This window comes from Lissotriton helveticus, chromosome 2_1 (assembly GCF_964261635.1).
Source record: "Lissotriton helveticus chromosome 2_1, aLisHel1.1, whole genome shotgun sequence".
Lineage (NCBI taxonomy): Eukaryota > Metazoa > Chordata > Amphibia > Caudata > Salamandridae > Lissotriton > Lissotriton helveticus.
The window spans coordinates 2,062,762,399-2,062,778,935 of NC_136059.1; the positions used below are offsets into that span (position 1 = coordinate 2,062,762,399).

The 16,537-nt window shown below is 41.4% G+C and overlaps 1 protein-coding gene across 1 annotated transcript in view; it reads left to right on the forward strand.

Annotated features, from left to right (window-relative positions):
- Positions 1-16,537, forward strand: part of TLL1 (tolloid like 1) — a 363,446-nt gene that overhangs the window by 172,946 nt on the left and 173,963 nt on the right. Inside the window, exons 4-5 of the mRNA XM_078677025.1 lie at positions 5,309-5,461; positions 8,586-8,703. Of these exons, the coding sequence (XP_078533151.1) occupies positions 5,309-5,461; positions 8,586-8,703 (271 nt within the window). The remainder of the gene's footprint in view (positions 1-5,308; positions 5,462-8,585; positions 8,704-16,537) is intronic.

The window sequence follows — 16,537 nt, forward strand, 5'->3', positions numbered from 1 at the left end:
ATGAAACGCTCAGTCAACTGAAAAAAGATGACGAAACAGCAAGATCCATGGGAGCATTGCAGTTCAGAGGGAACAAGAGGGGCACCCCATCACGGAGGCCCGGCGGGAGAGGCGGAAACCAGCCAGGTACATCACACCAGGCTTTCCAGCAAACGCACCAGGCAGACTCGTAGGCTCAGCATGGTCAGCAGAAGCAGTCCTGGCAGTACCAACAAAGAGGCCAGTCCTTTCGAGGGAGAAATGGACGGGGACAAAATAGAAGAGGGGGGCAGCAGCCCACCTCTAAGTGACTTCAAAAAAACTCTGTGTGCCCGCCCACAAAAAAGATCCCAGGGGGCAGCACGTACAGATGGGTCAAGACAAACTAGACACCTACGACCACATGACACCAGTGGGAGGAAGATTAAGATTTTACCTCCGAGAGTGGAGAGAAATCACATCAGACAAATGGATCCTCAACATTATCCAATTCGGATACTGCATAGAGTTGGAGGGGAGGCCAACAAGCAGAAAACCAAAAAGAAAAACACTAGCAAGCAAGCAGCTGCAGTGTCTTCAGGAGGAGGCAAAGGAACTCCTGCGGAAGCAGGCCATAGAACGGGTACCCTTCAAGGAAAGAAACACAGGAATATACTCAACGTACTTCCTGGTACCAAAGGTAGACGAGACAATGAGACCCATTCTGGACTTACGGTTCCTGAACAAATTCATAAGAACGCAAAAATAAAAAATGACCTCCCTGCAAGAGGTGCTCCCACAATTGCAGACCGGGGACTTCATGGTCACAATAGACCTCAAAGACGCCTACCTGCACATCCCAATGAACAGAAAGCACAAACACATGCTCAGGTTCACCATTGGAGAAAGCCACTACCAGTTCACGACACTGGCCTTCGGACTAAAATCAGCACCAAGAGTTTTCACAAAGTGCCTCGCAGCTGTCGCAGCGCACCTACGAAGGCAAGGAATACACGTATACCCTTACCTGGACGACTGGCTGGTGAAAGCAAACTCATACCAAAAATGCAAGCAGCACGCACATACAGTGACGAGCACGCTCACAAGCCTGGGGTTCTCCATCCATTGGAAGAAATCATCAATGGAGCCGGAACAGGTCAAGATCTTCCTGGGAGCACAGATCAACACCTTACTGGGCAAGGTGTTCCCCAGCGAGAAGAGGGCGAGGGCGCTGGTGAAGGAAACTCGCCTCTACCGGAAGGGGCAAGCTCGGACAGTGAGGACTGCGAGCAAGATCATGGGCATGATGGCATCATGCATCCACCTGGTACCAAATGTACGACTCCACATGAGACCCATTCAAGAATGGCTACAGGAGCAATGGTCACAAGCTACAGGCGGTTGGGAGGGTCTAGTGGTTGTAACGCACGCAGTGCAGAAGGAGATGGCATGGTGGACCATGGAGAACATAACAAGGGGAAAGCCTCTAACGCCCCCAACGCCAACAGTGACCATCACCACAGACGCATCCCTGAAGGGATGGGGCGCTCACATGGAGGAGCTCAAGGTGAGGGGACTGTGGACGCCAACAGATGCGGCAAAACACATCAATTTCCTAGAACTGAAGACAATCTTCCTTGCACTGAAAGCCTTTCAAACAAGACTGTACAAACACAAGGTGTTGATACAAACAGACAACACCACTGCGATGTTCTACATCAACAAGCAGGGGGGCACACAGTCAGCCCCGCTTTCAACGCTGGCGCAGGAGATATGGAGATGGGCCATCCCTCTCAAGATAGACCTGTTAGCCATACACCTACCAGGGAAGGACAACATACAAGCCGATTGGCTCAGCAGGCAGACATCGGCATCCCACGAGTGGGAGCTCAATGCTCAGGAGACAAGGTACCTGTTCGACAGATGGGGGACACCAACGGTGGACCTATTTGCCACACGCCAGAATGCAAAATGCCAAAACTTCGCATCCAGGCAGCCCAAGGAGGGGTCACTGGGGAATGCCCTATGGATAGATTGGTCAAGGACATTTGCTTACGCCTTTCCCCCGATACCACTGATGCACAGAGTGCTGAGCAAGTGCAGAGCGAGCAACATGACACTGATACTGGTCGCACCACAGTGGGCGAGGCAGACATGGTACTCGCAGATCATGGAGATGACACAGTGTGCACCCCACAGATTCAGCAGGAGGAAAGACCTACTCTCCATGCAGAACGGAGAGGTACTACATCCAGAGCCAGAGAGCATGAGCCTAGTAGCGTGGCTCCTAAGGACATAGAGTTCGCACATTTGAGACTACCAGAAAGCACCCTGAGGGTACTTCTGGAGGCACGAAGGTCCAGCACTCGGAAGTGCTACGTTGCGAAATGGAAAAGATTCACTATATGGTGCAGACAGGAAAGACTCCACAATAAAATGAAGCGGGACTCCACAGTGCTAAGGTACCTGACGCACTTGCTGGAGAAGAACCTTAGCTCATCCGCTTTAAGAGTTCACTTGGCAGCGATAGTCGCCTACACAAGGGGAGAAACGTGCAGGAGCTTCTTCACATCACAGGTGGTGAAGAGATTCCTAGAAGGAGCGAAAAGGATCGCACCACCCAAGCGGGTGCCGCCACCGGCATGGAACTTGAACACAGTCCTAACGGAACTCATGAAAGAGCCCTTTGAACCACTTCACAAGGCCTCTCTAAAGATGCTAACTATGAAAACAGCCTTCCTGGTTGCAATAACGTCCTTACGCAGAGTAAGCGAGCTTCAAGCGCTGACGCTACAAGAACCCTACATACAAATACACAATGATAGAGTTGTGATGAGGGCTGACCCACACTTCATGCCGAAGGTGGTATCGAAATTTCACATGAACCAGTCTATACAGATACCGAGTTTTTTCCAAAAACCAACAACAAGCGCAGAGCGAGCTCTGCACACCCTGGACGCCAGAAGGGCAGTCATGCACTACATTGAAAGGACAAAGGGACACAGGAAAACAAAACAGTTTTTTGTGTCATTCGCAAACAGCTTCATGGGGAAAGCTGTAAGCAAAAAGACCATTGCACGATGGATCGCACAGACAATTCAACTCTGCCACAAGCGTGCAAGACAAGAACTGGCAGAGGGGACACGTGCCCACTCCACCAGGAAGAAGGGCGCTACAATAGCCTTCCTGGCTAACACACCCATAGAGGACATATGCCTGGCGGCAACATGGGCTTCGGTGCACACGTTCACGAAGCACTACTGTGTGGATATACAAATGAACAAGGAAGCTCAAGTTGGACAGAAGGTGCTACAGCACATATTCAACACCCAACGCTCATCTTCCACCCAGCCGCCACAGAGATGAGAAACCGCTACAAAATCTATGCACAGCATAGTGAATCCAGAAAGATTCACGCTGCAAAACGAATAGTTTTCTTACCTGTCGGTGTAGTTTTGCAGCTTGAAGATCTTTCTGGATTCACTAGCGAACCCACCCACCTCCGCCAGAAAGATGAGGCTGGAGAGAGAAGAGGTGGTTAACTAAAGAAAGGACTTTAAAAGTACAAAGCGGTAAAATACCAAATAAATAGAACATTGCCATTACTTCGGAAACGAAAGAAACACGGAAAAAAAGAACCAGAAGATGGCGCCCAAGAGTGGGAGCTTCCGCAGGAAGCATGCCGACGTCACCGGAAATACACCCAAGGGGGTGTGACGCCGACACCCACCTGGGCTAAGAAAAAAAAAAACAAAGAAAAGACTACGAATTCGGACCCAACCACAAGACCGCGGAATAATGCACAGCATAGTGAATCCAGAAAGATCTTCAAGCTGCAAAACTACACCGACAGGTAAGAAAACTATTCGTTCTTCCATTGATTGAAACAATGGATGGGGGGCCAGTGTTGCCATTTTCCACGAAAAGCAAGTGAGCGGCGATGCCTATACATTCATGGCTATCAGGTGTCTTCTAACGTGGATATATTTCTTCTGAAACACATTTGTGACACTTCTCGGGAAGAGGATGTGTTTGGTTCAGTGTTGGACTGGCCTTTAGGGCAATCAGACAGTGACCGGCGGGCTGGTCTGGCAGATCAGTTTGTGGGGATGTACGGCATTACGACGCGTACTTTTACAACGCGTGCCGTTACAACGCGTATTTTCAACGCAAGTCGTTACCACGACTTGCGTTGGAGGGGGTGCGGACTTAGGAATTTTTGAATTTACTATTCCAACACCAGCCTACGTACAGTAGGGAAGGTGTTGGATAGTAAATTAAAAAATTCCTTGTCCTGCAGCGCCCTCCAGCGCAAGTCGTAGTAACGACTTGCGTTGAAAAGACCGCGTTGTAACGGCATGGCGGTGTAACAGCCGCGTCGTAAAGGCTGTTCACTGTTTGTGAGCTTGTTTTATGGCTAGGTGGGCTGGTGTTTTACTCTTGATTTTCCTGACACTACTACAAAACATAGCCTGCAGCAAACACAGATGCATGCTGTCTCCCGACCTTTGCAAGTTACCCATGCAGCGTGTCTTTACAAGTTCAAACCTTGCCTGATTTGCAGATGTGGGCCTTTTTTCTGTCTATCTGATTCGCTAATGGCTGGGGGCTACTTTTATTTTGGTGCCGGGCCTATTTTTTGTTCCAATCTGACCCGGATTTCATTGAGATTTGTACTACTTGACGAGAAGGTTTCACTAAACCTACGTGAATGGCTGCACATTTGAAAACAAAACAGCATAGCTATGATTTGCTTATTGACTTGTGCTCGAATCTGTAAATACAATAGCTGCGCTGTAGGTGTCCTAAGGGATGTGCAGACCACAATAGCAAAGCTTGTTTAATATATGACATTGAACCGTAGTATGTTGACCAAGCAATATATGGTCCTGCTAAGTCAGAATAATATACTTTTGTTGCATTGTGAGCAGGGCCTGCAGTTTTTCTGTCCCTAAATGACATCATTTGTTTATGGTGTGCTTGGGAAATTGCCCTGCTTTGAGGACTAGTACACGTGATTAGGTGTTGAAAGACAGCCGCGCTCTTGAGTAATTCGACTATTCCTCCATGCCATGATCCACACTGCCTGTGGTAATAGGTTTAAAGCAGTTACAATGTTATCAGGAGAATTCCAGATTGGACAGTGAATGTCCACAGGGCATTATGAGCTAATGATTGAAAGATATGTTCACCTCATTACTGCTTCCCCTGGGATCCGCGAATCTTAATTAACCAAGCACATCTGCACTCCGAAATGCTGTCATCTTGTTTTGTTTGCTGCAAGTTGCTTGGATGCTCTGTGTTTGCAATGACGTAAGGTTTTATTTTGGTATTTAACGTATATATGTAGAAGCTGAGCAGGTGAACGTAACAAGAGAAAAAGTGATCCAAAAGACCTCAGGAAAAAGTGAGAAGAATCGCATTCCAAGAGCTGCGACTTCGCGCACTGAGCGGATATGGCCCGGAGGCGTCATTCCATTCTTCATTGGAGGCAATTTCACCGGTAACCCACTCTGCTGTTGTCTACTCTGAATTCTTAGAGGCTGGGCTGTTTCAGAGAAAACATGTACCACCGGCCATATAATCTGTCTATTGTTTGTCAATATTAAGTCTATTAAAAAAAAATATATATATATGTATTTTAGAAGCAGAGTTCAGAGACTGAGATGATGTTTACCTTTCTAGTTGGGTGGTCTGATATTCAAATTCTATAGTATATAGATCCATTTCCACCCTGCTGACTTTGCTCCGTTCATCATATTTTTCAAATGACTGTCTGTGAACAAACTGGGAGATAGCACATGGCGAAACAAACACCTAGATATCCATAATTCATCAGGGGAAATGGCTGATATTTCCCAGAACATGCATATTTTGATGCAGAATATGCATGCTATTCCCCAAAAATCTATTATTGGTGATAATTATTGCATCTGATGAATACCAAACGTCTCGGTTTCGGGGTCCATCGGCTGTGATAATTATCGCATCCAATATTTACCAAGTCATAGTGAGCACCTAAGTGTTGAAAACAAATGCAATGCCTATGAGTAAATATTGAGTCTGTTCTGCTCTATATGGTAATGCAGATACATTCTATTTACTAAAAAGCAGCAGAAAGGTTTGTTCAGGACAGACAAGAACAATACTTACTTGATAGAATTTTAACAGGCCTGGACATAAAACATATCTTTTGGACAGTCATTTTTCGTCTGTGCTTGGAAGTGCGTGGCATGGTCCTAGGCAAGGTTCCACATGTGAAACCTAGTGAGCCTGCAGTGCTATATTCGAGTGAACTAAGCAGTGGCATCCAGTTGATAACACCACCATTTCAATTAGATGTTCTTTACGTAGCATCACCAACTGCATCCCTTCCACGAGACAATGCAGATTTCATTCATCACAAACACCATCCCTGTTTGTTTCAAGTAGTCTTGTTATGCAGGATAGGACACACATGAAGAATGTAATGTATGTATCAAAAGCATTGCTTTGTAGAAAGGAAGCATGAAGTATGGCTGATACTGAAATCGCTGATAATGAAATCTATGCTAGCTGTGCTCTTGACTGAACTCTCGTTTACATGCCGGCCGCAGAAATAAGCCCTCAAATAAGGGATATATGTAGCTATGGCAGTTTGCTGACACACAAATCCCTGGTTCCTTAAAAGCCGATAAAAGCAAAATAAGAAATTTAAAATCAGGCACCCATGAAACCACAAAAACTTAAAAGACTATTCAGTTTGCAAATATTGAATAACTGGTTATCATGCCTAAGGGGATTACCTAAACAAGCAACTAAGAATATAATACATAGATTAAAAAATAGTTTGAAAACATTCCAAGAAATTCTGGTTGGGGCTAGTCTTATTTTTTTTGTACTTTGCAAATATTAGTCCCCATCCCACGTTTAAAACAACTAAGTCAATATTACTCTTGTCTGTCTATTTAAATCATATGCATGGTAACTATATGCAGTGTATCTTACTTTTGCTTGGGAATCATGGGCGATTTTATTAGGTGTTCTTTAATCTCAAATGGCAGAATCAATAATTACTTATCAATACATGTGCCATATTGGTAAGTGAATATACAAGAAAAATCGAGCATTATGCAAAGTTGACTTGAAAACAAATGCAATCCTAAGTTGTTGTTATACCTTATTAAATATTGTTTGGGGTTGAATTCACAAAAGGAATTTGTGATTACCATTAACACAATTTGTTAAGAACTCCTGCTATTTCTCTATTGAAGTGTATTCCTAGGCATTCTCGAGTGTGGTATTCATCTCTTACAAAGAAACAAATGTTAAGTTCTAGCAAACCTCAATAAAACAAAAAATATAAAAAAGGCACCAAGAACCTGATAGATTAGACTGTTAAGCTGGAATCACCTGAGTTAGAATTTGTGTGTTGTAGAAGCAAAACATCTCTGTCAAGCAAAACACGCAATAAATAAGCAGATTGAAGTGGACTTTTTGTATGATAAACATTATACAAACTTTAAAAGTTTTTTTCTTTTCTTTTGGAGTCTTATAAAGTATTTTACTGTACAAAACATGAAATGAGTAAGCAGTCAGAACCAGCAATTTATTTGTAAATTTTAACAGCACCCTACTACAGCTTTACTCCCTGGCTATGCTGAGGTGATCTCTAACACTAGGTAACTCCGCTAGCTTACACACATCCAACGTTTCTAAAATAGACTGTTTACAACATTGTGTTTTAAAGATTCAACAAGTACCAACGAAATACTTTAACCAGAGTGTGCTTTAAGTCAGTAGTCTTAATTGCTTTAACACTTGGATTAATAGTTATTTATATATTTAATGCTTACAGATTACTAACAATCACTCTAGAGTTGTATTACATAGTATACCTAGATAAACAATCCTAGATCAGTACATTGAGAATATCTGTATATTTTAAAGGTCTTAGTTTTGAGTTGTTTGTTGACAGAAATCAAATTTGATTAAGCTGCTTGGTTCAGTGGAAGATTTAGTTCAGTGGAAGAGAGTTCATAGTTGTACACCACATGCACTCAGCTTTTTCCCTCCTCTTTTTCATGTTTTAGCTTGGCCTGAGATAAATTGTAATGACAACGTTGATTGAAAGATATGCTTAGTTTGTAGCCTGTGAACCTTTTACATAAGATAGAGGGATTTAAATTCAACTCTTTTGTCGAAGGAAGACAAGCAATTTCTTTAAGGCCGAGATTGCTTTGCAGGATAGAGATCTAGGCTAGTAATGAGGTAGGTGGGAAGGGGAAACACATTGTGAAAACAAATCTTTGCTTGGAGTTGAACTGACCAGCAATTTTCAGTTTTGTAAAGCGCAAGTGAAGGGGGAGGTATGGTAAAGTTATGAGTATGTAAAATGCAATGCTGTGATTTAATATGTTGCAATTACAATGCAAGGTGCGAGTTAGGAATTTAGAACCTAGAAGAGGAAGTTGTGAGGTGATATTCAGAGAAGAGATTTATCAGCAGGTGTATTATTTTTTAAGTGGGTACAGCTCTGAAGCCACTTTCACAATTTGCACTTTGCAAAAGAAGGTTAACAACTGAATTTGAATGAGCAAGTACATATTAAATATTTTGTCTTATTTTGTGCCACATATTTCTTCCAGGCAGCCAGCGCGCCATGTTCAAACAGGCTATGAGGCACTGGGAGAAACATACATGTGTTACATTCATTGAACGAACTGATGAAGAAAGCTATATTGTGTTTACTTACAGGCCTTGTGGGTGAGTATAAATAAAAATACATTGGTCAGAGCGGGCTACAGATTAGTAAAGTAATTGCAAGATGAAACCTTAAGTTAAAATTGTGAAAAAGTACACACATGGCACATCGTCAATAGTGTTCATATTTGGCTAGCTTACTCTGGACAGCCCCTTTACACAAGTGTTGTAAAATGCTAATGTTAAAACTAATGTTCAAATTATACCTCTGGTCTATTGCCTGTGGTCTATTACTGAGAAAATGCAATCCTTCTAAAACAAATGCCAATTATACAACGTACTACTCATACTTAACTTTACTAAATGGCTTTGTTATGCCATTGACAATGGTATAGTAGACAACCTGCCATTTCCACACTCATTTCTTCTCATACCTCAGTGTGAGTTGTTCTTTTTGATTTGTGTCAGTTACTTTGTTCTGCTCTATCACTAGTTTGGGTCAGGGTTTCATACATGCTTTGTTAAAGGCCAAGTATCAATTGCTTTGTAGGTCATGTCTGTACACAGTAGTATATAATCGCATCTGCTTCTGTTTGGTATTGTTGAGCTATCCTTTGAGGTGAGGTTGTCCCTAAAAATATTATCCCTGCTTAATTAAGTTAATTTTCTTTGAAACACAGAATCTGGTTATTATTGTTCAGTAAATTAGGGTAACATTTTCTCTTTTGCCAACTACATTCATATGGTTAGGTTGCTCATGAATGTCTCATTGGAGAAATATGGCTAAGGTCTAGGGAAAATATGGAAGAGCAACTTGATGTTTCTGGAATCGGATCAACTCTTTAACTTTAAGCCAATGTCATTTTGTTATAGCCAGTTGATGTGGTATTGGAATTTTATATTATGCATTAGTTTTGATACTTTTTGATTAGTCTTAATTTAAAGACAGTGTGGGGAGACAACTGTTTTAAGGTGCTGGTTTACTACCATCTGATAGGGGATATTAGTATTATTGTGAGTCTAGTGTTAATGTAGAATTATGTACAGTTGATATCATTTGTATGTATATAATACCTAATTAGTGTTTTCTTTCAGTATGAAGAATAACATTTGGGTTGTGATCAGCCTTAGGGTAACATTGCTCTAACTTTATCTCAAACAAATAGTTTCAAATAGCTAATGCTACAGAAGACTGTAAGTCATATGATTTTTTTTATGACAGCTATATTTTCATCTGACTGTACTACAATATTTGAAAATCACCCACTAACTCAAATGGCGTTCTTGATGAACTAACCTAAAGAAAACCTCAGAGAAGTCAATGCTCATTAACAACTCTAAAAGTAGCTAATAAAATTCTCTAGAAATAAAACTACTCTAGCCTCTTGTATGTAATACATCATTTATTGTTTTGTGCATCTCTTTTGTGGTTCCTTTCATACTAAAATTATGCTTCACCAAAGTCACTGTAATAGTTAGTATACCTTCTGAAGTGTTCTTCTTTGTTGGGCTGTCACATCATCCTTGTCAGGCAGCCATCTTGAAACATCCAGTGGTGACCTACCATAGGAATTCCTTTAAGGATTCACAACAAACTCTTTTTGCCCCTATTATTGGCAAAACAAGTATTCATTTGGATCAGTTGCTATCAGAAAAGATCAAGTGCTGTACTCACCAATTAATAAATATTCAATCACATATATAAATGACTCCAATGTTTCTCTTTTAATGAAGTCCTTTCAGAGCAATTCATTATGTTAATGGTTTTGCAGCGTGAATCTTTCTAGATTCACTATGCTGTGCATTATTCCGCCATCTAGTGGTTGCAAACAAACAGATGTGAATGGGCACCACACTGAGGAAACACACAATGCTCAGGATTTCTGGATTAATGGCCAAGGTACAATGCTTGGTGATAAACATTCTATTTACAGGGGAGACTCTCCACAGGACCACCATAGACGAGGCAATCCAACAAATCAAGAAAGACAATAAAATGCGTGGGGGCCTAACAGGGTCCATCAGGAGGGGTGGTGCCCTCAACACAAACCCAGCAGGAAGAGCAGGTTTCTATACAACCCAGCAGAAACTCAAACAACAGAGTTTCAGCCAGCAGGCCACACAGCAACACTCAGCAAGACAGCCCTTACGTAGAAAACCCCGATGGGCAATACAACTTCTATGTTTTACCTCAACAAGCAGGGAAGAACAAAGTCATTCCCACTGTCAAAACTTGCACATAAAATATGGAAGTGAGCGATTCAACAGAACATGATCCTGGTAACAATACACCTTACCGTGAAGCAGAACACCAAAGGCTAAGGAGGCTATAGAACATCTCCCATGATTGGGAGATGAAGCAGAAAGTAGTGGACAGAGTGTTCAAACAGTGAAGAACAACAATAAAAGACCTGTTCGCAACACTGGAAAAAAACAAAATGCCTAAACTTTTTGTCCAGGTTTCCACACCACCAATCCAAGAAAATGCCCTGTCGATCAACTGGTTAGGGAGATTTGCCTATGCCTTGCCACCCATTCCCCTGATCCCAAGAGTTCTCAACAATGCCAGACAATCAGGAACGTCACTCATAGTAGTTGCCCCACAATTGGCCACACAATTATGTTACTCAAATCTATTGGAGATGTCCAAGAGATAAGTCATGCCAATCAAGGCAACTCAGGACCTATTAACCATAAAGAACAGAAAAATGTGTCACCGAGTGCCAGCCACACTCAACTTAGCGGCATGGCTCCTGAATACCTAGTTTAGACACCTTCAGCTGCTCCCCAGGACAGCGGGAATTCTGAGGGAGGCAAGAAAACAGAGCACCAGAAAGTGCTACTCAGGCAAGTGGACCAGATACATCCACTGGTGCATAGACCAAGGAAGAGTAGAAACAAGGACAGGACATGTAACGGTGCTAACATACCTTACCCACCTACTAGACTGCGGCCTGAGCTATGCATCACTATAGGTACACCTGACGCCATAGTCACTCTTACCAGTGGAACAACAGGAAACAACCTTTTTACCCTTTCATTAATGAAAAGATTTTTGGAAGAATCAAAGAGAGTGGCAACACCAAGAACAGTGCCAGCACCCATGTGGAACCGGAATACAGTGCTAACGCAACTCATTGAAGAACGATTTGAACCAATGCAGAAGACGGAATTGAAGTACCTAACATTTAAAACAACATTCTTGATAGCTATCATGTCACTCCGCAGAGCCACGAACTGCAAGCGCTGACATCCCAATAACCCTACCTTCAAATACACAAGGACAAGGTTGTCCTGGGAATTAATCCACAGTTCCTACCAAAAGTGGTATCACCTTTAGATGTCAACCAGAGTATCCAACTGCCAGTCTTCTTTCACCCAAAGACTCAAGCATAGAGGGCACTTTATACCTTCGATGTGCGGAAAGCACTCATGTACTACCTACAAGAGAAAAGGGGAACCAGCTCTTCATTTCCTTCTCTAGGACTAGCAGTGGTACACCAGTAACCAAAGGGACAATTACGTGATGGATAGTAGATACTATCAAAATATGCTATGCAAGGAAAAGGAAGACCTTGCCCACATGTCCTAGGGTTGAGTAAACCAGTGATAAGGGCCCAACCCTAGCAATCCTGACAAACATACCGCTGGCCACCACCTGCACTGCTGCAACCTGGACATCTCCACACACCTTCACAAAACACTACTGTCTAGACATACATCTGAACAAGGAGGCACAAGAGGGACAGAGAGTATTACGACACCTGTTTGCCTGTTCATCCTCTTTGCAACCCATCCTTCCCAAGAACCAAACACTGCTATGTAATCAGATGCATAGCATGTGAATTCTGAAAAGGATTCATGCTCCAAAATGAAATGGTTACTTACCAGTAGAAGTAGTTTTGCAGCATGAAGAGTTTTCTGGATTCACATGCGACCCTACTGCCTCCCCTGAAAGAGGGGAAATCAAACAGGGGGGCTGAATCAGCAAAAGAGACAGGAGGAAGTTCAAGGAAAAAAAGAAGGGAGGAAGTGAGAGGAAAACAATATGAAGATGACGATGACGCCCCCGAACTTCCCTGGCGCTGTCTGACTTAACACAATGAATGGACTTACCACCAAATTGTGGACAACGACACCCACATACAGAAAACTAAAAACTGAAAAAAAGGAGGACAGCATACAATTTTGGCTCTAACAAGTAGATGGTGGAACAGATGCACAGCATGTGAATCCAGAAAACTATTCAGGCTGCAAAACTACTCCTACTGTAACCAATTTGGTTTTTTTCTGGAGAAATGTTTTAGTAAATTTCTCTGACAATTCCCTCTGCTTCACTGTTTGTTCTTCTATATCTGCTACAATCCTGACTGCTATGGGATGCTTTTTATATGCATCATATTTGTTAAATGCTCACAGAAATGGAGGTAGAGAGTAAATTGAAATAAAAATAGCATCACACTCTCTATAATCCTTACAAAGATACAACCTTCCAAAGATAAAATACCCTTTTGGCACGTACCCTTTTTTCTCGCCCTGTGCTGCCCTCCTATCCGGAGTATTCTGAGTAAAGCGCCGAGATGCCCCCCGGTGATTCGAGCGCTATATAAAAGGGCGTAACATAACATAACATAACGTAGATAGGTATACATACCCTCTTTTTAGTTTGCAACAAATGTACTGGTACTTTCAGATTGGGATGGAAGAATGAAAGGCAATTCCACCTACCTTTAATTAACCCTAACTTAATATTGAAATTAGAGAGCAAGATTAATAGTTACACATGAAAACCTTATTCTGTTTCCTCAATAAAGATTGCTTAAATAGAGACATAATATTTGAAAGTGCAAATATGTAAAGGAAAGGTAAGTTCCTCTCAGTCAGAATTTTATGGAGATCGGACTATGCACATCTGACAAATGACACATGTTCTAGTGTGCTGATGTCTTCAACTGGCATCAGGGGATACTAAGTCTACCTAAATACTTGTTTTTTGTGTTTTACTCTGTTGAATCTTGTCCTCATTTATCTGTGGTTGAAGCTTACTTTTATACCAGAGACCACTTTGAAATCATCTTTTGCATTTTCTTGAATTTCAGAACTTTGTCTCCTGTCTAAATAGTTGAGTCCTACATTACCCTCAACCGTCGCAAGCCTAATTGCTAGCTGGCTCGGGCATTTTTAATTCATTGAATGGAGTCAGTGATTTTACCTCCTTTCCCTATGTTTATGTTTCATCAGCCTTACAGTAATGCAGGGCTGGAGGGAGACTTGATAGGATCACGGTAAATGACCAAAGCTATCAACAGATCTCTTGAACCCCGTCTATGGATTAAATTTACATATTGAGGCAGAATCTTAAAACTAACTCCTTTATCTGGTATTTCCATCTACTTCCTGGTTACATCATACATCATACATGTGTCTCTTCTTCATCATACCATAACATTGATTTTGTGTTGGTGCATTCAGCTTACCAAATTGTGTAACACAGATCATTTTGAAAACTGCCCGATACTTAAATGCTACTTCAGAATGATCTTTGTGTGCTTCACTTTATAACATTTACAGCTTGTATAGAGCGTTTACATAAAATATACACAAGTTATCCACGTGCATCTCCATTAGGGTGCGGTTTTGGAAAACACTGAATCATATTGCATATTGACTTGCCGGAAGCCATGCACATTTATGAAACATATTGATTATTCACATTCCGTTTCAGCTGTCCCCTGAAGTGATTTGGGATGGCGCTCTCGACAAGTCTGCACTAATGCTCTCCCTTTTAAGTATTAGAAAGTAGCTCCTGTAACTGGAGAAAGTGTTAAAAGATTTTTCCCAAAGGCACAGGAAGAGAGATCCCCTTGATACAGGGCCAAAAGAGGCCAACATCTGAAGAAAAATAGTTACAATTAATTATTTTCTCATACTTTCTTTACCTCAAATAAATCATTTTAAAAGTGAGTGGGTGCTTTAGAAATATTTTTTTAATAGTTTCTATAACACGTTCATCCACAACTCTTTCGCGCTGATTTGCAGATGCTCTCTTGATTCGTGCTCTTTGTATATTTATAAAGTACTCTGGGTCACATTCTGGTTACTTCCGAGTGCTGAAAATATCAAAAACAGTTATGAGCAACTAGTTAATTAATGAGTACATGAAGCCCAAACCCCAGGCCTCTACATTGTGGGTCCGGAGTTCAAGGCCAATTTGAAATTCCAGACTCTGGGACCCTGGACTCTCTGGTGCCTTACTCCATATTTCTGGTGCTTAAAAGCTAATTGGCTCATGTGGTTAGCTGACTGTATACATCTATTTAGGGTATGCATTATTTTAAATTAAAATACAGACAACTTGGTTGTGGTGGCTGAAAGTGTACAGTAACTTTATAATCGAGTATGTTTTTTCATTATGTAGAACAACTGACTATTTCCCATAACCCTAAAGTTATTTTTAATAGAGTATAATGTAGACTTTCTAGAATGTGACAACATGAAAGCCAATATGATGCTTTTTTAACACAAGTGAAGTGGTGTCATCTATGCCTACATTCCTATGCTAGCTTATGGGCACCACTGTACATACCCTGAACTATTTGTAATGGTGCTAAGTACAGCTATATTTAAATATTTTCTTTACATATATGATACATTTTGGAGGTCCTCCCACTTGCTTTTACTTACAACCTAGATGGGTTATCTTTTAAGGGGACACACTCCATCTTTTGAAATTGCTTGGCACTTTAAATCAGGCGTCCACAAAAATGCTAAAAAATATTATTTATATAATTGTGTTGGGACAATGGAAATATATCTTCAGGTTACCAAAGAAGACTATCCTTTTCAGTTGATTGTTAGTCGTATCTTGTTACCATGGTGTGGCAAGTGCGTAGAATGGGTCTTTTATTTTGGTTATTTTTCTGAATAGGCTCTTTCTTAAATCAAATAAAACTATGAAGTCTCTGTTTTTAATGTTTAAAATAAATAGTCAGCAAAAACTTTCCTAGACTGTACGTTGTTCTTCTGAAGTCATGAGACTCCTGTGCAGAGGGAACTTCATAAGCCTGATATGACAAGATATTCAATAGCTTATTGCCCAAATGGAGCTTGAAGAAGGCCTTAGTTGGCATCCTTTCTATTTTTCTCACGTGAATTGTGTTCTGTTAGGTTAACATTTCCCTGTTTATATCAGACTTCATTCTGTGATGCAAAAAGCCATGCTTATTGTGACAGTCCTGAAAAATGAACACGTTGTAATACTCAAAACTTCTACAGGGTCTTTTCTTTCCACACTTATAATAAATGTGCTCAAATGTAGGGTGGAAGTATGTCCAGAATTTCACTGTCAGCAGCAATTCATTGTCCAGCGAATTTTGACGAGCTCCTCGGTTTTCGATTCTTTTTTGTTTCTCAGTGTTTTCAAATAATGACTGCTCAACTGGAGAGAAAAGCAAGCATTATATCTTCTAGAAATAATGTTATCAAACGAGATCGGCCACATGCATCAATCTAGGATTTTGCATTTCCTAAATAGCGAAAATTAAGGAATCGCTATTTAGGAAATGCAACATCCTATGCATCAAGAAATCCTAAAAGTTTTTAGGATTTCTTAATTTTCGGAAATTGCGATTCCTTAATTGCGAATCGCAATTAAGGAATGGCATTACATTGATTCCTATGGGCCTAGAGGCCCATAGGAATCAATGCCGTTTTGCATTTTTTTTTTGCACTCACAATTTGTTGATGCATTGCAAGGGTGCAGAGGGGGGTCCAAAGGACCCCCCCTGCACCCCTGAAATGTATTTTAAAGTGCATGTTTCACACACACATGTCCTAAGGACATGTGTGTCTGTAACATGCAAGTTTAAAAAATGAATTTTTTTGCTTTTTTAAAAAT